The 24385-nt window shown below is 40.7% G+C and overlaps 2 protein-coding genes across 24 annotated transcripts in view; one reads left to right on the top strand and one right to left on the bottom strand.

The window, feature by feature from the left end:
• Ralgps2 (Ral GEF with PH domain and SH3 binding motif 2) overlaps positions 1–24385 on the top strand; it is a 135685-nt gene that overhangs the window by 76949 nt on the left and 34351 nt on the right. The gene's annotated exons all lie outside the window — the stretch shown is intronic.
• Positions 1824–23879, bottom strand: Angptl1 (angiopoietin-like 1). The gene is made up of 5 exons (NM_028333.2): positions 23665–23879; positions 17477–18322; positions 5626–5819; positions 4272–4542; positions 1824–2487 (listed from the first exon to the last, which is right to left on the bottom strand). Exons 2-5 carry the CDS (start codon positions 18294–18296, stop codon positions 2300–2302), a joined length of 1473 nt encoding a protein of 490 aa, NP_082609.2. The 5' UTR covers positions 18297–18322; positions 23665–23879; the 3' UTR covers positions 1824–2299.

Genomic DNA, 24385 nt, shown 5'->3' with positions numbered 1-24385 from the left:
CTTGTGGATTCTGAGATTGAACTCTTAGCCAGTGGCACCTGGCTGTAGGTTTCTCCTTAGGCAGAACTGCAGTCTCCACCCCTCCACCCCCCCCCCCATCCCTTTGACCCTCACTCCTGTCAAGTACGTTCAAAGTCCCACTGATGTCCTTTCTGTTGTGAGGGTGGCTACTTTCAAAGACTTGTGACAGATGTCAGTTGGGGATGGAGTTAATTAATATTCTTGTGCTTATGGTTTTTTAAAAGAGGTTATTAAGCCAGTCTCTACTTCCCCTACTCTACCTCTCTGCCTTTCTACAATAAATGTCTAAAAACAAAAAAACAAAAACAAAAACAAAAAAACAAACAAACAGAAACAGATACTTAGAAGTGACTGCTAGCCACAAACAGAATTGCAGTTGTTGACCCTTTAGTAACGTGTTTTAATAACAACTAGGCATTCAACCATATGTGCCTGATATAATTATTGTTGTCAGTTCTTCTTTAGCTTTGGTTTGGTTTTTTTTCTGAGAGACAAGGTTTCTCTGGGTAGCCCTGGCTGTCCTAGAACTCGCTGTCATAATCACTGACAAGGAAAGCTCATGGGTCACTGTAAGCTCATGCAAACTTGGATAGTGTTCATCCAGGGCGGTGGAGGGGGTGCAGTCGTTAATAGTACAGATGGTACTTCAGCCACGTTTCTGCGAGCTCAAGAGCGAACCTGCACCAGCTGTGCAGTAGAGTAGAATCCATCCACAAGGTAGGGCAATTTGAAAGCTCATTTGTTTTCTATCTTGTGTGTTTACTTTTACCTTGTTCTGGTTTTAGTTCTGGGATGGTTCTGTAAGATTTGCCTCTGATGTCAGGTGTGACATGCTGGTTGGTGGCAAAGACAAATGCCACTGCCACTCAGTCATGGGTTTTACCAGGGGTTTTCACTGCCTCTGTGATGCATGGGAACTTGGATTGCCTATGGCTGTCCATGTTAAACTGTCCCCATGTGGACAGGGTGTCTGTGTGGCTGTCCGTGTTAAACTGCCCCCGTGTGGACAGGGTGTCTGTGTGGCTGTCCGTGTTAAACTGCCCCCGTGTGGACAGGGTGCTCCTTTAGTTCTGCTGCATTTTCACTTTACCTTACCATCTGTCTCACATCTTTATGATTTTAGCTTGATGGATGATTAGCTGTAACAAGTGAATAATTACTGGGAGGAAGTGGTTCTAGGAGGCCCTGATAATGGAGATGATTGGGAAGATGAGTTAGACAAAGTAGGACAAAGGTCAGTCACACACACTGTAAAATGAGTTAGCAGTTTGAACCTGCCAGGGCCTATGGAGTTTGCTTTAAGGCTGTTGTATCCTCACTGTTAGGAAAATGTCTTTAACTGATTGTTGAAATTCTTTTAGATGTAAGTATAAAGCTATCCAATCTTTTTCACAAGTCACAGACAGATTTTTTTTTTCCTTTGCCATTGCTATAAATCAAACCCAGGCCTTCACACATGCCAGGCATGCACAGTACCACTGAGCTACACTGCTAGCTCGTAGTTAGGTGGGTGTTTTTGAGGTAAAGTTCAATGACTGGGATAGGGGGATAATGAATACATTTAGAATCATAATTCAAATATATTAAAAAGTTGGTATACTGGCGATTTTGTTTTGTGATATCAGTACCCTGTTGCTTTTGTCATTACATAACGTGTATCAGGAGATTTTGATATTAGCATATCATGACTGTCAAGAAATTAACTTGTTTATGTAATGAGGGTGTTAGTTGTGCATTTTTAAAGTGATACATTTTGTACTTTGTGTCCTAAATTATTAGAGGAAAATCATTACAAGCATAAATTCAATTTAAAATTTTATTTTAAAGTTGTACTTACTGGAAAAACATTTCCTAGTGGCAAAACTAGAGTTTTTTTCCTCTAGTTTCCTGTCTGTATTTTCATAAATAAAATGCACTAATTGGCTGAACTCTTGAAATAATTTTTTTCAGTGAAAGTTAGAGCAGACTTATATTTTTTAAATAAATCATGAAGTATCTTGAACATGTATTTGGATTTGATTCAAAATAAAGCTAAGATTTGTTTTACATTGTGGCCAATATTTACATTTACCAATATTCAGTCAATATAATTTTTAAAATAACAAGGATTTGCATAATCTTCCTTGAAGGAGAATGGAACTGTTTTCACAGATACATTTTTATAGTAGTAAAATGTATTTTAAAAACTGTACCTGTAAAAATAAGTTGTGCAGAGTAACGTGTAATGTTTAGATTTGGGGAACTGGAAGTGAAGTTCTGTGTCATTTACTTGGAGGTGTCAGTCAATAGGCTTGATCATCATCTGTACTGCCCTCAAGGAGTAGGACCCGCCTCTGTATTCAGCCCAGAAAATGCCATCTTGGTGCTTGCTTCTGTAATGACCACCTCTGTACCATACTCCGTTGAGGTTAGAGTGTGCACAGGCGTTGTACCACCAGCCTCCTTTATGGAAGTGGGCGCAGTTTCCTGCAGGAGAAATAGAGACAGTGAAGTAAGAGTCCTTCTGTGCCATGACACTTGCAGACTGCCACACGTATGTGCTTCTTTTGGAGCCGTTTGAGTGACTGACTCCAGGAGGAGTCACTTCTCATTACTCACTTTACTAGAATTACCGTATTCATTTCACTCTGTGCTGACTTAACATTTAAATAATTTCATTTTCTTCAAAGTAGAGTAAATACATGCAGTATTTGTGTTTAAGAAATATATTGAGGGAGACAAAGGTGAAATGGGCAGGATTGACTAAGGGAGATGGCAGAGCTTGAAGGAAAATTGAAGTCTGGAAGTAGCTCAGCTAATTAAATGAGTGTAAACAGAAAGGCGGGCTTTCAGTCCTGGCTCTCTCCTTCCTCTTTTGCCGGTAGGAAGTAAGTTAAAATAGTGTCCAATATGCTGCTTGGTAAGGCAATAGCTGAATACAAAGTTAAGTCAGTATTCATGGTAGGTATGTCTTTTATCAGTACAGAAACATGTTTTTAAAAAGACAGAAGTATAGTAGATTAAATTTCATGAAACTATTTCTTTCTCCTCCACCTCAAGTGATTTTACCACCATTGTGCTGCATTTCAGTCTCTGCTGTTTCCATCTAAGACATACTCTTAGACCATATAGCTAAATGGTTTACCTCCCATAAGCCTTTGTTGAGATGATGTCATCTCATAAGAACCTTTTCTGGACAACAGCACCCACCCAAGAGCCTGATGCCCCCAGCCATATTCTGTTCCCTGATGGATTGTTAGTGTTATTGCCAACTTGACATAATCTGGGAAGGGAGTCTCACTGGGAGCTGTGTAGGTTAGGTTGGCCTACAGGCATGTTCTTGGGGGATTTTCTTGATTAAGTTAATTGAGGTAGGAAGATCTGCCTGCAGTAGGTGGTATCACTCCTTAGGCGGAAGTTTCTCAACTGAATAAGAATGCAGAAAGCAAGCTGAGCCACCAGCATTATACCTTTGTCGCTCTGTGCTCCTGATTGTGGGTGTGATGTCACCAAATCCCTCAAGCTCTTGCTGCCATGACTTCCTTGCTCTGAGGAACTATAGCCTGGAGCTGTGAGCTGAAGCAAACCCCTTTAGCCTCTCCTTACCCCTTAAGTTGCTTTTCTCATAGTTTTATCATAGCAGCAGAAAAAGGAACTAAAAACTGTTACTTGGTTTCATTTTTCTAAGAATATTTATCTCCACCTAATAAAACATTTTGTCTCCTCTTGAAAGGAACCCCCAAAGGACAAAAATTTAGTTCCCCACTGAGTCTCCAGCATCTACAGTTTCTGACATGGTTGGTGTCCAGCTATATACCAATGTTAGTCAGAGTTTCATTTTCTTTTTATTTATTTATTTATTTATTTATTTATTTATTTATTTATTTATTTATTATTATGTATAAGTACACTGTAGCTGTCTTCTGACACACCACCAGAAGGCATCAGCTCTCATTACAGGTGGTTGTGAGCCACCATGTGGTTGCTGGGATTTGAACTCAGGACCTTCGGAAGAGCAGTCACTGCTCTTACCCGCTGAGCCATCTCACCAGCCCAGAGTTTCATTTTCAAGTGGGTATAGGTTGGTTTTGTTTTGGCTCTCCCCAGAACTTGTTTTTCCCAAAGAACATTGAGGTTGCCTTAGAAATCCTAAAAACCAGATTATATATATTCCCTTTGACTGTGTCCAAAATACCCTTTGTGAGATTGAGGGCCTGGTTCTGTTTAATGTGTAGCACGTATTGAATGACAGCCATGCTTGTTTGCTTTACCTGTGTACGTATCTTTATCTCTGTCCAGCGTGGTGAACTGTTTACCATTATGCCACATCATAGAGTCCCCAGCATTCCCCTGGTACGTCCCCAGGCGCAGTCTGTAGTAGTCACTTTCGGGCTCCAGACGAAAGCTGCTGTATTCTGCATAGACCTTCTTCTCGCTCCAGTCTTCTAGTTCAATCATCAGCTTATAATTGTCTTGATTACTAAGCTTGTAGATATTGTCCAGTCCAAGCCAGTACTCTCCATCAATGTTTCCAAACCCTTTCTGTTAATAACACAGACACATGAACATATTGGTAAGTTTAGATGGTAAATGTTGCCACAACTACAAATGAAATTTAAATACTGAGCAGAGTGAGGATATTGTCCACTCAAGGTGATGTGCCATGGTAGACAGCCTTATTTTTGTTAGTGCGCTTTGGTTCCACATTGACACTTTCTTTTCCTTTGCTTTATTTTAATGTCACTATTAGTTTTTGTAGCTTCAAATGCTATAAAGAAGAGTAAAGCCAAAGACAATAAAATTCATTGATAGTTTCTAAAAGTATCGAACTACCTCAATCCTTCAGAAAGGTTCCTGGTCATCCTCATCCACAGATGTGTGTTCTGAGAGCATATGATACTGTGCCCATAGTAGGCAGACAGAGTGCATCTAAAACCATGACCATTGTTCAAACAAAATGATAGCGTGTATGTCTTTAATTTTATTATAAGTAAAATTAGCATGATAGTAATCTTTACAGTTCACCCTGTGAAAGTTGTAAGTTACTGTCTGAAAGAAGTGGACTAAATTATTTTAATAAGCATTTGACATTGGACATTTGCAGCAGAATATATTTAGTAAAGTTCATCTTATCACTGAAAGTTTGACTTCAAAGAGATTTCAAGGAAGTTGCCCCACTCCCAATTTGTGGCAGTTGAGGTTTAGAAATTTCTGGACATATTACTGTTTTATTCTTAACTGCCAGAAATTTTCACCTGAGCCTGAGTAAGCACGTGGTTGCTTCACAGTTTGAACATGGAAGTCGTCCTCTAGAAATGCAGGCAAAACAGACTCATACAAGTCAACATATAGATTTAAAAACTTGAAAATGGAATTGAGTTATCTTTGTAAAATATGCATGCATGTATGTATAAGTTATCCAGACTCAAAAGATACATTTAAAGGATAATTTTAGTTTTCTTTTCACATTTTAATTCTGGCTGTTCAACTAGAAAAGAGAATAATAAACCTTTTGCTAGATGATGAATATCAAATGGATAGTTATGTTTTTAGCATGCCTGGGAGGGTCACTATTGGAAGGCCTGCTCAGGTCTACCTTCTCCAGGTCTGAACTTGCTCATTTACCTTATAATTTTCCCAGTTTCTGAAGAAATTGACAGAGCCATCTGTTCTTTTCTGAATAACAGTCCAACCCCCAGGATCCAAACTGTTCTCACACCATAACTGCATCAGACCGTTGCTGTTTTCAGGTTTAATCATGTAAATTCCACTGGCTGAGTGTCCAGCTTCCTTTGCTTGCTGACAGTCTTTGAATGGTCCTGTAATTTAAATATTGATTTTTGAGAAATGTAAAAGATAAGTACTAAATAATTCTTAAATCAATATTCTTACCTTCATTTGTTTCTTTACAGATAACCACATTTTATCTGCTGTGTGCATAATGCTCTATACAAGTTGAAGAAACTAATTAAAATACATACAAAGCTAAAGGAAAGGGTGACATCAGGCCAACTCCTCAAAGCATTAGCTTGTTTTATCTCCCACTCTCCTCTGCTCTGTATACTGTAGATACGCACTCCTAAAACGCAATGCATTATATTGATTCTTTTTAACAAATGTTGCCTGAAGCTATGGTCTTTATTTATTCTAGCAGCAGGTTAGCCCCTGGTGCTTCAGTTGTCTTGTTAAGGTTTCTTCTTCTGATCTGTGCTATAGCACACACTGTGCTGAATGCCTTCATTCTTACAAGCTTTACTTTCTTCATACATTTTTGCAAAATGCTGTGGGATTGACCTGCTGGCATTTACATACGTGTTTTCCTGGTGCCAGACTTATAGTGTCTGAACTTTTATTTCGAGGGAACATACAAAGTTGGTATGTTCATTGGAAGTGGAGCAGCAGCCTGGTAAGTTCTGACAGTATTAAGCATTGTGTTCCCTTTTGGTAACTCGGTCGTATTCATTCACTCACTCATTAATTGCTAAGAAGCTCTAGAAATAAAGAAAGTAGAGGGCTGGAGAGATGGCTCAGAGTTTAAGAGCACCGACTGCCCTTCCAAAGGTTCTGAGTTCAAATTCCCAGCAACCACATGTGGCTCACAGCCATCTGTAATGGGATTTGGTGTCCTCTTCTGGTGTGCAGGCATACATGCATACAGAACATTGTATACATAACAAATAAACCCTTAAAAAAGAAAAGAAAGTAGAACCCCCCAAATTTAAATAATTTGAACTTTCCCTCATATTCGTAAAGAATGCGTGTCAGGCCAGGTGTTCCACCACACACTTTTAATCCCAGAACTCAGAAGCTAAGGACAGATGATTACTACAAGTACAAGGTCAGCTTGGGGTACGTAGTGAGTTCCAGGCCAGCCTGGCTTCAGTGGAGACCCTGTCTTAATACTAGAAAAATGTAGGAATGTTGGTCTAAATGTCTCCCTAAGATACTGGCTGATCTCATGCATGATATCATGGCTCTCTTATGGCTAAGAGTAATCTTCTTATCAGAGCTGCCCAGTGACCCTTGACAGCTTTTCTGTTGCACAGATAATAGCTAGTTAAGGTCATGCGACAGGTAGTAGTAGTTAAGGTTATGTGAGGTGGTGGTAAGCCCTCCTTCATGCTCACTTCTGCTCCCAGGTAAATGTTCTGAACTCCTGCGCACTGTTTGCTCTTTTATTTCATAGTATTCACCAGGCCATATTTTTTAATTTATTATTCTGTGCAAAAAAGTCAGAAGACAGCCTGCAGGAGCAGGTTCTCTCCTTCCTTCCTTCCTTCCTTCCTTCCTTCCTTCCTTCCTTCCATCCATCCATCCATCCATCCATCAGGTAGGTGCTGGGATTGATCTCGGGCTGTCAAGTTTGGTAGCAAGATCTTACCCCTGGGCATTATATTTTTAGCCAGCTAAGATTTTTCAACTTCTTAAAAATGAAACAAAACGGGCTGGTGAGATGGCTCAGTGGGTAAGAGCACCTGACTGCTCTTCCAAAGGTCCAGAGTTCAAATCCCAGCAACCACATGGTGGCTCACAACCATCCATAATGAGATCTGACTCCCTCTTCTGGAGTGTCTGAAGACAGCTATAGTGTACTTACATATAATAAATAAATCTAAAAAAAAAAAAAAAATGAAACAAAACAAACAAAAAACAAAAAAAAAACAAAAAAAAAAAAACCATGAAGTTAAATCATTTGTAGTGTCTGATTGGTACATTGTGGGATCTACAGAAAATAACTGTCTAGTTCTACTGAACGTCCTTAAATTTCATAACTATACCAGTGCTTCAAAATTTTTATTTTAAACAGCATACAAAAATTATGGCTCAGAAAAAAAGAATTATGCTAAATATAGATATATTTGAACAAGGGAGTTTTAAAGGCATTCATCAAAAATTTTTACTGAATATTTTAAAATTCTGATGTGTAATTTTTAAGTATCTGAAACTAGTTTAGTCAGAATTCTTAAGATTTTTTTCTGCTCTATAATTTTAATAAGATTGCTGAAGTTTTGAGATAACAATACATAGTATTGTCCCCATTGGTTCTTACTAAGATAAATTAATTTCATTATGTAAACACCATTCATTGTGTCTGTCATTGGAGGCAACTTGGGGAATGTGAGCTCTTCCTTCTGGATTGCCTCTTGAGGATGGAGTCGCCGTGCTCTGCTGACTTCACGTCTCTCTCCATGTTTCAACTGGGCATCAGCCAAGGTTGTTAAGTCAATGAATCAGTCCTTTAGTTTTAAGTCCAAGGAAATGGAAAGCAATATGTACAAACTGAGTGGGTCAGAGTCTCGACCCCATAGTCTTATATTTCATATATAGCTTTTTCAAAATTTTAAAATTATCAGTGTCCATCTGTACTATAGATTATTAGTAAAAATATAACCTGGAAAATGGCATCTTTTAAAAATAACATTAGGAGAGCTGGAGAGATAGCTCAGCAATGAATGCTCTTCCAGAGGTCTTGAGTTCAATTCCCAGCAACCACATGGTGTCTCACAACCATCTGTAATGGGATCTGATGCCCTCTTCTGGTGAGTCTGAAGATAGCTACAGTGTACCCACATACATTAAATAAATAAATAAATAAATAACAAACAAACAATTTTTTAAAAGGTAATATTAGGTATTGTGGGTTTTTTACTCTCAGTTTCATTGGCTCATTTTTTTCTCTTCTGGGATTTCCTTGGTTTTGTGTCTATTATGAAGGCCTCCAGAATAGTTGCTAAAAAAAAAATTATATATATATATAATTCTTGTTTTTTGCATTCCCTAGTTTGCTAAAGTTGTTTTCATTTTGAGATGGGATCTCATGTTGTAGCCCAGGTTAACCTGGGACTGGTGGTGTAGTACAAGCTTGTCTGTAAACACAGTCACCCTGTTTCAGTCTCCCAAATGCTGGAAGTACAGCCCTCTTTGCTGTAACTGGTTCAGCGTTTTCTTTTCAAGTCATGAGTGGATTCCAGAGTTCTCAAAGTATTCAGAGATTCTTTTCCTCTTTCCTTTCTCCTTGTTTTGAGACAGACTTTGGTCTCCAGATGCTCGTGCCTCAGCATCCAAGCGCTGGGACTGTGTGTGAACACTGTGCTTAACAGAGCCAGTGTCACCAGGGACTGTCAGTCCCTCTTGCCTCTCTTGTCCCTAACCTTCATGTGCAAAAGTACTGTACTAAATATCTTTACTTAATACATATATGCTCATTGAGCTGTTTAGTCCGGCTAGTTGAAGGTTATGATATAGTCATTTCTGTCACAGAAATAAAACATTACTGAATGATCATGTTGTGAAAATTCATAGATTAAAAATAACAGCTGATTTTAGCCAGTAACATACTTTACATTCTGCTGTGTTCCATGCACCACAAAATACTATAGGGAAACACCTCAGATATTGATGTCACCCCTTCTCTTTCCCTTAATCACATAAGAATAATTTCACATTGTAGACCATGTGTTGTCAGGCAGAGAAGAATCATTCCATTTCGGGTAGGGTGAACGCTGTGATGTTGCCTGTGGAGGAGCAGTGGAGAGGAAAATGAAGTGGCCCCCGCTCCCACCCTCCGGCTTCCCTGCGTGTCATGTGATACATGTCAAGTAAGCAGAATGCACAGGCAGGACCTTTTCTTTGTTGGCCGTGCACAGTTGGAGCTCATTGGGGGACCCTCAGATACTAACTTTTCTGATGGTGGTCATTTTCAGAATGTCTTTGGGTTTCTATTGTCATTTAAGAGCCTTTTCTGGAGGGTGGAGCGAAGGCTCAGACTGTAACTTTCCTTCTGTACAGTGTGAGGACTGAGTCTGGATCCCAGCATTCGCACGAGCCAGACACTCGAGCATACACAGTGTCTGTAGTGTCAGCACTGGGTTAGGGGTCAGAGACAGGAAATCCCAGCCAATTTACCCAAATCAAGGAACTTCAAATTTAGTGAAAGACCCTCCTATCTCAAAAAGGAGGACACCCAGGGTCAACCTTTGGCTAAATACAAATGAACAATTTTTTTTTTTTAATTTAAAAGAATGATCTTTTCTGAATCTAGTGCAGGGTAGACTCAGGTCCCGAGACAGATGAAGAACCCTGAAGTTAGGTGGGAGATGAGAGAAGTGGTAAGAAAAGGTTCCCACACAGCGTGGCGAAGCACTCTAATGAGGTTTGAAGCAGAACTCGTGGTAAGAGTGTGAATTGAGAGCTGAGATTGAGCAGGGCCTTGCTGTCTTCCTGTCTGAGCTCAGCATACTGAATCCAAGTTAGGCCGTTGGGAGTCTCGGGACCTCATCTAAGCCACATGTGGGCTACATGCTGAAGTATGTTTAGTCTTCCACAGCTGTTGTACATTTCCTATGTCTGAAATATAAACGACAGGATGATGTTTATAGCCTCTCAGGTGGGCCAGAGACTGCCTCACTCATGTGCTCGATGGTTTTACTTAAAAACAGTCATGGTGGAATCTCTAAAGTTAGCTACATTGTGCTCCCGAGTCGCTACTTTTAGGGAAGTTAGGGTGTCTAAGGAGCATATTTTACTTTATTGTAAATTCTTATTTTAAGACCTGATGCTACTAATGGCACACGAGGGGCTCTGTGAGCATTGCACCCAAGGGCTGCTCCTGTCGAGTAGCTCCCATGTCTGAGATTTGGAACTAAGCTTTGCTTGTTGAGATCTTACTGCCTGCTCTCAAAGTTTAGATTGGAGGCCATGTAAAGATTCTGTTTTAGCCTGGTTTTGTTAAATACCAGAGAACTGTTTTTATTTTCCGCTATTTAACGTGTGTTTAGGTGTTTAGATAAATTGAAGAATACTAGCTTATCTGAGTTCAGTTTTCATTTGATAAAACTTCTAATACAGGCAAATTTAAGTTTATCTTCAGCTTCACTAATTTATCCACTTTTGGACAGTGGACCTTGTATTTACATTTCAGGATCTTTGAGGCTTACAAAACCTCAGGAAATTTTAGTTCAAATTATTTTGTGGAAGACAGATAAACTTGACAGTGCCTTCTCTCCTCTTTAGAAAAGACAGTAACTATCAGAGCTCAGTTACTGGGTTTTATAATTATACCATCAGCTCATTGATCTTGGCAGAAACATTTTCTTATTGTTACTTTCATTCCTTTTAAATTTTTTGCTCTAGAATTAGATGATAGTTTTGTTTTGTTTTGTTTTGTTTTTTTTTAAACAGAAACTAACTTCTTTCTCTGGATCATATTTAACAAAAAAATTTTAAAACTACTATTAGAAACTTATCAGCTTTATTTTTGAAAATCCAAATTTACCTCTGGTTCAGAAATTTGGTGCTTCAAAGAATGTACACAGGCAGTATCTCCTCTATAATCATATTTATCTTGAATGCAGACCCTCTTCTTGGATGCAGTAATCTTGAAATAGGATTCATTCATCTCCCATGATACACATTTTAATTCTTCTCAAAGCAGAAAACTAGATTCCATGGGTGAATTTGACTCTCCCTGTATCTCACCTAAGTGGAGTCATAGTTTTTGTGCCGGCTTTTGACTCCAGCTTACTAATTTTTAGGTAGAATGGATTGTGTGTCTTCTGTCATGCATATAGAGACTCTAGCATGGCTACCTATGTGTACCACACTACAGTGAGTCACTTGGTGCTAGAGCATGGATGAGCGCAGTAACCACCTACGTCAGAGTGTGTGTATGCACAGCAGCAGCATCTGTCAGAGCGTGTGTAAGTACAGTAGCCACCTATGTCACACGACATGTAAGCACAGTACCCATTTATGTTGTTCTTTCCTTGAAAGTCTCCAGTGTGAGACACTTCCCCTAGAGTTGCAAAAATTGTTTTAAGCTACTATGTAAAGAGATAAAACAGTAGGCTTATTAATTGTTTTAGGAATTGTTTGTTAGGAATCAGCGTGTTAGCACTGGGAAGCAGGTTACAGGCATCGGTCTGTTCAAGTTTCTGTCATGAGGGAGGGCTGCTTGTTATGATACAACTGATTATGTCACTTGGCTTATAGAGTAAAATGGAAGGGAATGCTTACTTAAAATAATATTGGAAAGTTATCTCTGTGGCTGAATTTTTTACATTAAAAATTGATTTCCAATTCATCTGGAATAACAAAAAACCTAGGACTGCAAAAAGTCTTCTCAAGGATAAAAGAACCTCTGGTGGAATCACCATGCCTGACCTAAAGCTTTACTACAGAGCAATTGTGATAAAAACTGCATGGTACTGGTATAGAGACAGACAAGTAGACCAATGGAATAGAATTGAAGACCCAGAAATGAACCCACACACCTATGGTCACTTGATCTTCGACAAGGGAGCTAAAACCATTCAGTGGAAGAAAGACAGCATTTTCAACAATTGGTGCTGGCACAACTGGTTGTTATCATGTAGAAGAATGCGAATCGATCCATACTTATCTCCTTGTACTAAGGTCAAATCTAAGTGGATCAAGGAACTTCACATAAAACCAGAGACACTGAAACTTATAGAGGAGAAAGTGGGGAAAAGCCTTGAAGATATGGGCACAGGGGAAAAATTCCTGAACAGAACAGCAATGGCTTGTGCTGTAAGATCGAGAATTGACAAGTGGGACCTAATGAAACTCCAAAGTTTCTGCAAGGCAAAAGACACCGTCAATAAGACAAAAAGACCACCAACAGATTGGGAAAGGATCTTTACCTATCCTAAATCAGATAGGGGACTAATATCCAACATATATAAAGAACTCAAGAAGGTTGACTTCAGAAAATCGAATAACCCCATTAAAAAATGAGGCTCAGAACTGAACAAAGAATTCTCACCTGAGGAATACCGAATGGCAGAGAAGCACCTGAAAAAATGTTCAACATCCTTAATCATCAGGGAAATGCAAATCAAAACAACCCTGAGATTCCACCTCACACCAGTCAGAATGGCTAAGATCAAAAATTCAGGTGACAGCAGATGCTGGCGTGGATGTGGAGAAAGCGGAACACTCCTCCATTGTTGGTGGGAATGCAGGCTTGTACAACCACTCTGAAAATCAGTCTGGCGGTTCCTCAGAAAATTGGACATAGTACTACCGGAGGATCCAGCAATACCTCTCCTGGGCATATATCCAGAAGATGCCCCAACTGGTAAGAAGGACACATGCTCCACTATGTTCATAGCAGCCTTATTTATAATAGCCAGAAGCTGGAAAGAACCCAGATGCCCCTCAACAGAGGAATGGATACAGAAAATGTGGTACATCTACACAATGGAGTACTACTCAGCTATTAAAAAGAATGAATTTATGAAATTCCTAGCCAAATGGATGGACCTAGAGGGCATCATCCTGAGTGAGGTAACACATTCACAAAGGAACTCACACAATATGTACTCACTGATAAGTGGATATTAGCCCCTAACCTAGGATACCCAAGATATAAGATACAATTTGCTAAACTCATGAAACTCAAGAAGAATGAAGACTGAAGTGTGGACACTATGCCCCTCCTTAGAATTGGGAACAAAACACCCATGGAAGGAGTTACAGAGACAAAGTTTGGATCTGAGATGAAAGGATGGACCATGTAGAGACTGCCATATCCAGGGATCCACCCCATAATCAGCATCCAAACGTGGACACCATTGCATACACTAGCAAGATTTTATCAAAAGGACCCAGATGTAGCTGTCTCTTGTGAGACTATGCCGGGGCCTAGCAAACACAGAAGTGGATGCTCACAGTCAGCTAATGGATGGATCACAGGGCTCCCAATGGAGGAGCTGGAGAAAGTACCCAAGGAGCTAAAGGGATCTGCAACCCTATAGGTGGAACAACATTATGAACTAACCAGTACCCCGGAGCTCTTGACTCTAGCTGCATATGTATCAAAAGATGGCCTAGTCGGCCATCACTGGAAAGAGAGGCCCATTGGACACATAAACTTTATATGCCCCAGTACAGGGGAACGCCAGGGCCAAAAAGGGGGAGTGGGTGGGTAGGGGATTGGGGGTGGGTGGGTATGGGGGACTTTTGGTATAGCATTGGAAATGTAAATGAGCTAAATACCTAATAAAAAATGGAAAAAAAATTGATTTCCTAGGACTACTCTGTGCACCGTTTCTTGTAAAAGTGAGATAAACTTTGGCCTTGGGTATGCCGTATCCCTGCATGCATAATTGTATGGATGTATTTAATTGTATGCATTTTCTTGTACTGATGCTCAGTGTGTGAAAAAACTAGAGCTGATGTTTTCATTCTGTAAAGTATTTCCTTTGTTTGTTATAAATAAATATGTTTCTTCATTTCTGCTAAAATTGATGATGCCACTGACTTAAACTTAAAAACTCAACAGCAGCTGTTTCTACACTTCTATAACTATACCTACTGTAGCTTAATAAAATACATAGGAGTTATCTTTATCTATAAATATTATAGGAACTGCTATCCTGATAAATCATATCATGTCTTAAAAACTTAATAAAATGTAAGTTTGAAATGAATGGGAAAGATTTTTTTCCTTTCTAAGTCCAGTGGACAGTTTTGTACGTGTCTTTGAAAATTAAAGGGCTTGAGTTGCTGATTGACCTAATTTTATGATATTCTTGCTGCTCTTAACACTTGTTTTCATGAAGGTCTTTAGGTTGACCACGCTAAGAGGCTCTGTGTTATCAAGTCATGTAATGTTTCAGCACCTGCAGTTGAAATGCAGGAAGGAGCTTATGTGTTAGAATGCCTCTCACTTAGATGGGTTGTGGTTACTTGTAAAGGTGAGATAATTTAATAAATGTATGTGTTACAGACAGTAGAGGTGTTTGTGATTATAAACAACTACTTCAGGCCTGTGAGGTCAACTAGGGCTTACGGAGGGCCTTCTGTTTACATCATGTACTCATTCGTTCGGTCTCATCCTTATCATTTGAATGGACAGAAGTCCTACTAGAGTTTTAGAAGGAAAAAGTGGATTTGTTTTGTTGAAACAATTTTTTTGAAGGAAGCACGTGAAATGAAAATGAGACTTTCTTGTAGTGAGAATTCCAGAATTTTGTTTTTTTAAAAAACACAGAAATATTATGAGAATGTTATCATTTTAATCCCAGTTGTGGGGATTATGGGTCTGCTCTAGCAGAATCATGGTTTGGCCAGCTGTAGATAGTTTCTGCGATTGTGACATTTAGAATTTAGGGGGAGGTTATATAAATGCTAGGACCCCAAGAGATGGGGTTCCTGATTGGTTGTTGTTGGTTGCAGTTTGTTAAGTACTTGTGCACAAAGAAGAAACAACAACAAGAAGAAATTAGATATCCTGAGAGCTAAGATCAAACTTGCCCTAAGTAAATTGACATCTCTAACCAGCAGGAAATGGTCTAATGGTAACATCACCCCCTTTCCAATTCCTGGTTTTATTCCGGGATCTCTTTCCTTTCCTCTTTATCCCCTTTTCTCTGTTATCTAGTGTTAGGGGGTTGAAAGGGTGGAAGAAAGAAGAAACCACGAAGTAGCAAAGGACAGCTACACTTGGGTTTTTCTTGCACAAAATTGATGAGCAGCAGCACGGTGTGTGCATGCTTTACAAAGGAGGCTGGTACCAGTGCAGAGTGTGTTGCAAGGGAATGGCTGTGGGGAGCAGTCAGCAAGCACTTAGACATCTGGGTAGGATGTGTCAGGCACTGCTGCAGCACTTCTGTACTAAGCTCTGAGCCAGGACCCAGCACTGTTACTCCCACGCCCGCTCCCTCCCCTCCAGCTTCTGGATCTAAATGACCAGTTTGTTTTGCCTCTGAATGTTTACAGGGGACTTGAGTAGAATTCAGGTGACTGTGCTTATGGGACAGGTGAGGATCAAATAGATAAGTCTGTCAGTTTTACTCAGAGAAATGTGTCTTAAGAATATAATCTTCAGAAAACAAAGTGGTTTTTAAAGGTTAAACAAATATTGATAGCCATGTTTATAAGAAGATAAAAGAAATGAATAAAATGTTAACTGTTTATTTCTGCTTCTTAGGCTGTTGAGCATTTTTTAAAAGATAGTTGGTATTTTCTAGATTTTGTCAAGTAAATATGTATTTGTTTGGAGACAATTTCTCTTGGTAGCCCAAATGACCTCGGAGTTAGGAACTCTGCACCGCCTCTCAGCCCATGCTGTAGTTAGAGGAATGCACCACCCAAGCCTGCGTTATTCTTGTCATTATAATTGCTTCTGTAGGAAAGTGTTGGTGAGAAGATGATTGTTTTAGGACTTGCTTACTTATTCTTCACATACGATGAGCACAGTATGCCAAACCTGGTCCCACAGGAAGGCAAACAAATGGATCTCAGTAACTCCAGTGTAGTGTGGTACAGAAGACAGAAAGCAGAGAAAAGAGGGAAAGAAAGAGCCTAGGATGTGGAAAAAGAGAAGTTCAGTATTGTCTGTTTGATTCTTGGAAGTCTTAGCATTAGTCTTGAAAGCCTTGAGGTGAGCCTTGATCACTTGTTTCAGTAGAGGAACCCTTGCCACAGTCAGGCGGCTCCTACACCAGCAGGCAGGTAACCCTTGCCATCCTGAGATGTGGGGGAGCTCTAAAATACAGTCTGGAAGACAGCTTGTTCATGTGACTGTGGAAGCCAGGCGCAAGGACACATGTGTCAGTGGATGCCATTGCTGCAGACAGCCTCATGCGTGCGGTGGCTTCCTAGTGCAGCTTTTATGTCCTGCCTTTCCTTATGTAAATGAGTTTTCATCTTCCTTGTGGGCATCTGAGTCCCTCCTCCCCCATTGTAGGGAAGCAGTAATGTAACAGGTTCAGGAGAGTGGCTTGTGGGACAGCGGATGCACATGTGACAGTTCTAAGTGAAACACGGGACTCTGTTGTGCACTGGGTGCTCACCCCAGAGTCAGGGCCAGAGCAGAGCAGTGAGAGGAAGGCAGGGTGCTCAGTATCATTTAGCCTTGGAAGACAAGACTCCCCTTTTCTCTTGAGGTAGCAAAGGTAGGTTTTATATAGGTGTTTTGAAGTTTGAAAGAACAAGAACCCAGGACCTGATGAGACTTAGAGCAGTGTAGGAAGCACACCCTGAGTGGAGATAAGGACAGACGACTGCAGGCCTGAGGACAAGGAGAGCACAAGGTTAAATACTCCTTTTGAAGACAGCAAGAAGGCCAGAGGAAGCAGTGGGAATCTGAAGGGTGGGGCTGCGGTGGAGCTGGCCGCAAAGTGGGGTGTAGAGTGAGTTCCTTCAGCTATATGTCAGTGGTCATTCTCTTTGACAGCAGCCTCCATTGTAAGAATTTGGGTGGCAGAGTGCTTTTTTTTCCCACAGAGGGGAAAAATTATAAACACCTAGAAACTTATAGCACGGAGAAAAGAGATGTTTTATATCAAATCCAAACATCACTTTAAAAAGTGAAAATTTTGATTGGACATGTATAATGGCATCAGCACATAAGAAGTAGGACTTACTAAGATAAGAGTATTGTTGCGTGAATCATACAGCATCAGCATACCAGCTTCGTTCTTCCATTGGCCAGGAAGCAGTAACTCACCTTCATTGATGAAAGTCACTGCTGGAATCTTGAAAGGGCTTTTCGTGGGAGCTGTTGGCAGATCAGGTGGTGGCATTACGTCTCTGGGGTAACCTGGGTCCCTCTGTATCTCATTGCCTCCCAGCAGACCAGGGGTGTACTGGTGGCTGTTAGGACTGTGTCGCGGTACCACCTGGACAAGAGGGGGAGACGCGTGGGGGTCTTGTCGGGAAAACATCCTCAGGCACTGCTCTTCCAATACAGTGATCGTCACAGACTGGTTATTGACAAGATCCGTCAAGGACGCATACTTCACCTCTAGCTCCCTGTACCTTGTTGCCATCTTCAGCATTTCTGTGGTGACATTGAGGATTTTGTTTTCCAGCTGGGAAAGTTCGAGTGAATTGTCTCTTTTACGGATGATCTCATGTAGTAGCTGCATGTAGAGCTGCGTGACTCTGGAGTTCATGTTCCGGCTTTCCTTTCTCAGCAGCTTCACCTCGTTTACAATGTTCCCGTCCACATCTACCACCAGCTGCAGGACATCTATCTCCCGCTTCTGCCTAGACAGCACATCCTTGAGGTTCTCCAGGTCCATCCTGGTGATCATGTCCTTAATAGTGCCTGCATCCTGACCTTTGGTGTTGACACAGATTGGCCCTGTTATTTTTTGTTCAGGTACCAAGAATGTATATGAACATTTCTTTGCTTCCTCTTTCCCATCAGTAGCACGGGGATATCTCCTTTGGGTTATTTTTTTTATTTTGAGTTGTCCTCCTTTGCAATGACCACTGCCCAGTAGGAAGAGTAGTACACTTAGGGTCCAAACAAAAGCCTTCATTTTGAAATGAAATTCTACCACAGCGTCTTTTAGGAAGCAGTGAGTGAAGAAGAAACAAAAATAATTAATATGAGTTTACATACAAACTAAAATTACATTGAGATCCTATCTTGTCCCTGTTAGAATAGCTATTATTAAAATATATAACAAATGCTGGCAAGGATGAGCATGGAGACATCTTTTCTACACAGGCAGTAAGTGGGCTATAAGCTAGAACAGCCACTATGGGAGTCCATATAGGGGTCCTCAAACAAGAACTACAACCGTCATATGGGTGAGATGTTTCCTTCTATCTGTCTAAAGGCTCTAAGTCAACACACTTCAGAGACACTTGCTCACATTTGTTTATTGCAACATTATCTACTACAGCCACGTTATGGCGTAGGTGTCCATCAAGAGAAGAATGAAAAAAAATTATATATTACATACATGTATATATAATAATTAAAGTATATGTATTTATATATTATATATGTATACAGTGCCTCAACCATAAACAACAAAGTTAAGTCTTTTTTTGTTGTCTGTTTTTTATTTTTCGAGACAGGGTTTTTCTATGTAGCCCTGGCTGTCCTGGAACTCACTCTGTAGACCAGGCTGGCCTCGAACTCAGAAATCTGCCTGCTTCTGCCTCCCGAGTGCTGGGATTAACAGAGTTAAGTCTTACTGCAAAAAAATAGAATTGAAGTCATCTTACTAAGGAATTAGACCAGACCCAAAAAGGCAAATATCTTGTATTTTCTCTTATTTATAGAACCTAGGTTTTTTGTAGACATGCATGATACATGACATGAAAACAGGGAATTATGAAAATAGATTATTTTAGGAAAGGACTAGAGGAGAAAAATGGGGCATGAATATGATCAAAATACACCATATACTTGAACAAGAATACTATGCAACCCAGTGAATATAAGGCTAATCATTTTTAGAGTAGTTACTGTTCTGCTCCTGTGGTAACACACAGCCAGAGCCACCTACTAGAGAAAGAGTACGTCTTGGCTTACATTTCCAGAGGGATGAGAATCTATCCTAGTGGAGAAGCTGGTGACAGAGACAGGAGTTGAGAAGTCAGACCAGCAAAGACATGGAACTGGACGTGGGTGGGATCGGGCTGTGAAATCTCAAGCCCAGCACAGTGACTCTTCCCATCAAGGCCACCCACAGTGCCATCAGCCCCGGAGGTGGAGGTGGGGGTGGGGGTAGGGGCGTTTGTGTAAATACACAAGCCTACAGAGGACATTTTTCATTGAGACTACTAAGGGAATACTGAGAGGTTTGTATTAGTAAATTAGATTTCACTTGAAGTCTCGAGTTCACTATTAGGTTTGTAGGTTTGTATTTTGACATTTGTGTAAAGATGAGACCCTTCTCTTGATGAGCTTGCAGCTGCCACCTGCCATCTTACTCAGAGGAGATTTTGATGCGTGCCCGTGCTATGGAAGGCACACTGCCAGGCCTGGGGACCCTTTAAGAGCCCTTAGAAAGCTCACTGCCTCGGGACTGAGAACAGTACGTGATCTTACTACTCAGGGTTTTAGATTAGAATGCTATAAGATCAGTTAAGTTGATCTTCTGCAATAAATACTGCGACATTTTTTCAACCTACCAAGTCAGACATTTTAGACCAATAGAAAGTGAGCATTTTTATATCATCGCTTTGGAGACCAGAGACAGTTTTAAGAATGACGAGATGCTCCCTGTCGTCGTGTAATTGTGTTTCCTGAACTGCAGTTATGGTTCTGCTTTAAGCTTATAGGTGACTCGGTGGGTGTGTTCTGTTAAGAAAGTCTGGTGGGTTGTATTTTAGTTTTAAAAAATCCTAATTGTCAACAAGCATTATCAAATTGGATATAAAAGGTCTTTTTGTACCTATGTGTGTACTAAGGGCCAAAGCAACACTGATATTAGAAACAGGTCTAAAACTTTGGTTCCCTGGCCCCTGGTCAGAATCTGTCGCAGCCACAGCTACGCCAGGATGTGTACTTGGACTGTGCCCTGTTGGCTGTGGCAGATGAGGATTACCTGTTATTTCCAGTCTGACACTGGAACTCTTTCCAAGAACCTAGATTTCTTCCTTCCTCTTTAGTTCACTCCCAAGTGAGTAGTGCAGTAGACTGGGGAAGAAGTGGGCAAAGTGTGTTTGTGCTCAGGTTCATGGCCAAGCTACCCCACAGCAGCTTCATGCCATCTGCTGTTTGTAAGGCTAGCAGAGGGCACCCGAGGAGCAGAGGGCACCTCAGGACCTTTTCTTGCCATCTTTGCTACTACCCCAGCCCTTGTTTCTTGATCTAAGAGGTCGACCCCGGTTGTTTATGTGTAGTCCAGACAGCACAGCACTAACACTACTGAATACCTAGTGAGTGCTCTCAGGAGGCATGGCTGTCTTCAGTTCCTTATATATGAACATCACAGCCTGGTGAGGCAGATGATTCTGATACTCATTTGTACAGGAAGTGGTGCCCTAAAGGCATATCAGTAGCCACACAGCTGTTAAAAGATAGAGCCAGAATTTGAACCCAGGTTGTCTTCTATCTGGGTATATGTTTTTAAGTTAACCGTTTCATCATATGGCTCCTCTTTCTAAACTACATTCTGTCAGAGTTGCACTCTCTGTAGCAGAATGAAGAAAAGAAATGGTATCACTTTCAAAAGAGAAGTCCCCGAGGACCAAAACCACTCATATGGGATTCAGATACTAGACCTGGGACCTGTGTTTTACAGTGTCTGTAGTAACAGAAGGCATCTTGGCATGTGCTGCCTGCAGCTTTCTCTGGCCTGTTCGTGTGTTGTGCAAAAGCATGTGCATGCCGTTGTCTGCAGTCTGGCCTGGTCTACACCCCATGTTGCTGTCGTTCCTCTCTGCCCATGTGTGCTCCATCAGTTGCTGCTTATGTAATCTGACTTGCAACCCCATACGTACATGCACGCACAAACACACTTTTCTTAGTGAAATGTGGGCTTTCGGCGGCTGTGCAGATAGATGGCCGCCACCTCACTGGAAAGCAAGGTCCTCAGATGCTGTTTCCAGAAGAGAAATAATAAACACAGCAAAGACTGGGAAGAGCTGGGGAGTTGCTCAGTGAAATGATACCATTTACTCGGAGCTTTCTGTGGCTGGCTGATGGCAAAGGCACACAAGTGAGAAAGTTGGCTCCTGTTCTGTGTTGTGCCTTCTGACACCAGGAAATACAAACCTGAGGAATCACTGTTTCTCACAGAGCATCTCTTACTCTCCAAGAGTTACCTGTACTAAAACTGATGGTATATTTGGAGTTATATTTACAGGAAATTCTTGGAATTTAACTGTAGTTTTATCAAAACAAAGAAACAGAACAGTAAAATAAGGTAAAAAGCCATTAGCCTCTGGGCAAATATATATCATTTCTCCTAACTCTCCTTGTCTTATTTTAATAATAGGACAGAAAGGAAGTATCAGGGTCACCAGGATTAATAGTATGAACTCAGGAAATGTCAGTACTGAAGACTTGACTCATAAAATTATTTAAATACTTTCTAGAATGAAATAAGCTACCAAAACAAGGGAACTTTTAAATTAAAAGCTTGAGGAATATTTGGGGTGTTGGTCTACTCTGCCTTGAGTCACTATGGTTCGTAAAATCAATCATAAGATTTAAGATGGTGTTCAAAGCTCCTTCCGGTCGCTGTTTGTTCTTTGCTTCCTTGTTCCATCAGTGATGAGCGCATTGTCTCTTTAATTGGAGTTAAGAGACATCTTTAAGTAGTAGACTAGATATAAGCGAAGAATTGATTTTTAAAATTTGTTCACTCTCACATTGTCTAAAAATACTTTCTTATTTAATGTTTCCCACGTATGTTCAGTGAAAGCGCCATAGATATGTCACCTCGTAACCCTTCCTATTTATGTTGGGTTTCTCCTAGGTCTCAGGGGAATGTGGAAAATTAGTTACAGTCACTCAAGTTTGAACTGCGCCTTTGCCTGGTGGGTTTTAGAAAAGGGGTAAAAAAGCTTGTGCACTTATATTCATATTCTTAGTAGTATTTCTCTGTACTGTATTGCCAGCTATAAGGAGGATAAAAGCTGCCTTCCCTTCCCTTCCCTTCCCTTTGGCTGTACCCTGCACTGAGAGAAGCCAAAGGCATTGAAGTTAGCTGAGGAGCACTGACTGGCCAGGTGGAAGACCTTCCTAAGAATAGCCCTGGAAATGTCCCCAAAATAGACAGACGTGATCATTTGTGATTCGTTCGCACGCACACAGACACACACGTGCATTCGCTCTGTGAAATGCCTGCATAGGTGAGTGAGACTTGCTTTCATCGTGGCAGGAGCCACGGAGATGATGGTGTTTCAGATGGAGTATGATTTCGAGATTTTACAGACTCTCCTGTAAAATACGTATTTAACAGAGCTCAGAGTTGAGAGTTTTAATGTTTAAGCAAAGTTGAAAAAACAAAATCTGAACATTACTATTATTTGTTTGTTGAAAATTCCTACCACTAAAGATTAAAAGTCAGGGAATCCTCCCACCATAACCGCTTGCTGTCTTTGGTGTTAAAGCTTGCTGTTGGTGAGTAGCAATTTCATAATTCTCATGACTAACCAAGCCCCCCAATAGAATGTTGAGGGCATGCTCCTGCCTCTTAGGGACAGTTAGGAAGGTTATTTTATTTTTATTTTTTTAAAACAGGCTTTTGGCCTTGCCAGTTTTTCTTCAGTACTGACATTTTCTGAGTTCATATGCTTAATCCTGGTGACCCTGACAGGTCTCAATCCTGACCTTGAAGGAGGTTTTAATTATTGTTTGTATCAATATTACTTTTCCAAGGAATTTCCAGCTTTAATCTGTTGCTGAAATGAAATTTCTGTTGTAGGAAATTGTTTAAAATGATTAATCATAACAAGAAATAACATAGATTAACAAAGACTCAGAAGAGTTTTGTTCAGTTGTAACTGAGATTCTGTTGCAAGCATTCAGCTGACCAGCTCTTAGCTTTGTTTTGTAGCCATACTTTGAAAATCGCAGTAGTTGGTGCACGTCTTTACACACACACCAGTGTTCAGAAGAGAAACTCACCGCGCTCACAGTTGTTTCCTTTATCCTACATCCTTCGCTGTGTAAGCCTTAGGCATTTACTGAGTTACTTGTAAAATTTTGTAATGTCACTAGAGCATTTGTGTTTAGAACCCAGCATGTATGTCTCAATCTGTAGTCACATATGAAGCACTTCATGACTATTTTTACAGAAAGATGCAAAACAAAACCTTCAGATACAAATTGGCAGCATCTTCTAAAGTTCCCTGAGAAATCTCTTACTTTCTAGTACAAAGGACAATGATGCATTTGACATAGAATTTTGAATAAATCTAAGAGAAATATTAAAATACCTTTGTTGTCTGTTGAAAAAAGCGAGTCCGTGAACGTGCGTCCTTGCCCTTGCTCTCTGAGATCAGTGTAGAAGTTTGTTCGGCTTTACTTCAGAGGTAACTGCGTTTTTTGCTCTGACCGGTGAATCCAAGGAGTAAGGAACTTCTTTTCACAGCACTAATGGACTGAGTTTGCTGGGCCACCTATGTAACTTGGGGCTATCTGTGGACTTCTCTAATGCAGCAGAGAAGGTTCTGTGCCTGTGCTGTCTGCTGCATGGAAATGTGCAGAAACCAGCCGCAGCTGACAGACTGTCCACACAGTCCGAAGAGTGATTCCCTCTCGTTCTCAGTAGACTCAAGTTCAGCCCACATATTACGTCATTAGAAAAGAGCTGGAGCCAGGAGAGGGGGTAGGAACCTCCTCCTTAGGATTTCCTCTCGCTGCCGAGGTGGGGCTGGGGGAGCTGGATCAGCAGGAGGCTGAATAGCTCTAACAAGGAGAGATTGTGTGCAGGTTGAAGGAAGGGCACCATCTGGAAACAGGCTATCATAGTTCAGCAGGCAATTATAAAATAAACATTTTAGTCTGCCTGCCACAGAGCTTTTGAGTTGGAAGAGAGAGAGAGAGAGAGAGAGAGAGAGAGAGAAAGGAAGAAAAGAAAAGAAAAGAAAAGAAAAGAAAAGAAAAGAAAAGAAAAGAAAAGAAATCCACTTTAGAAGTAGCTGCAGGCTGTAAGGA

Source organism: Mus musculus, chromosome 1 (genome assembly GCF_000001635.26).
Source record: "Mus musculus strain C57BL/6J chromosome 1, GRCm38.p6 C57BL/6J".
Lineage (NCBI taxonomy): Eukaryota > Metazoa > Chordata > Mammalia > Rodentia > Muridae > Mus > Mus musculus.
The sequence above is the reverse complement of the archived record's forward strand: the minus strand, read 5'-3'. Positions and strand labels throughout refer to the sequence as shown.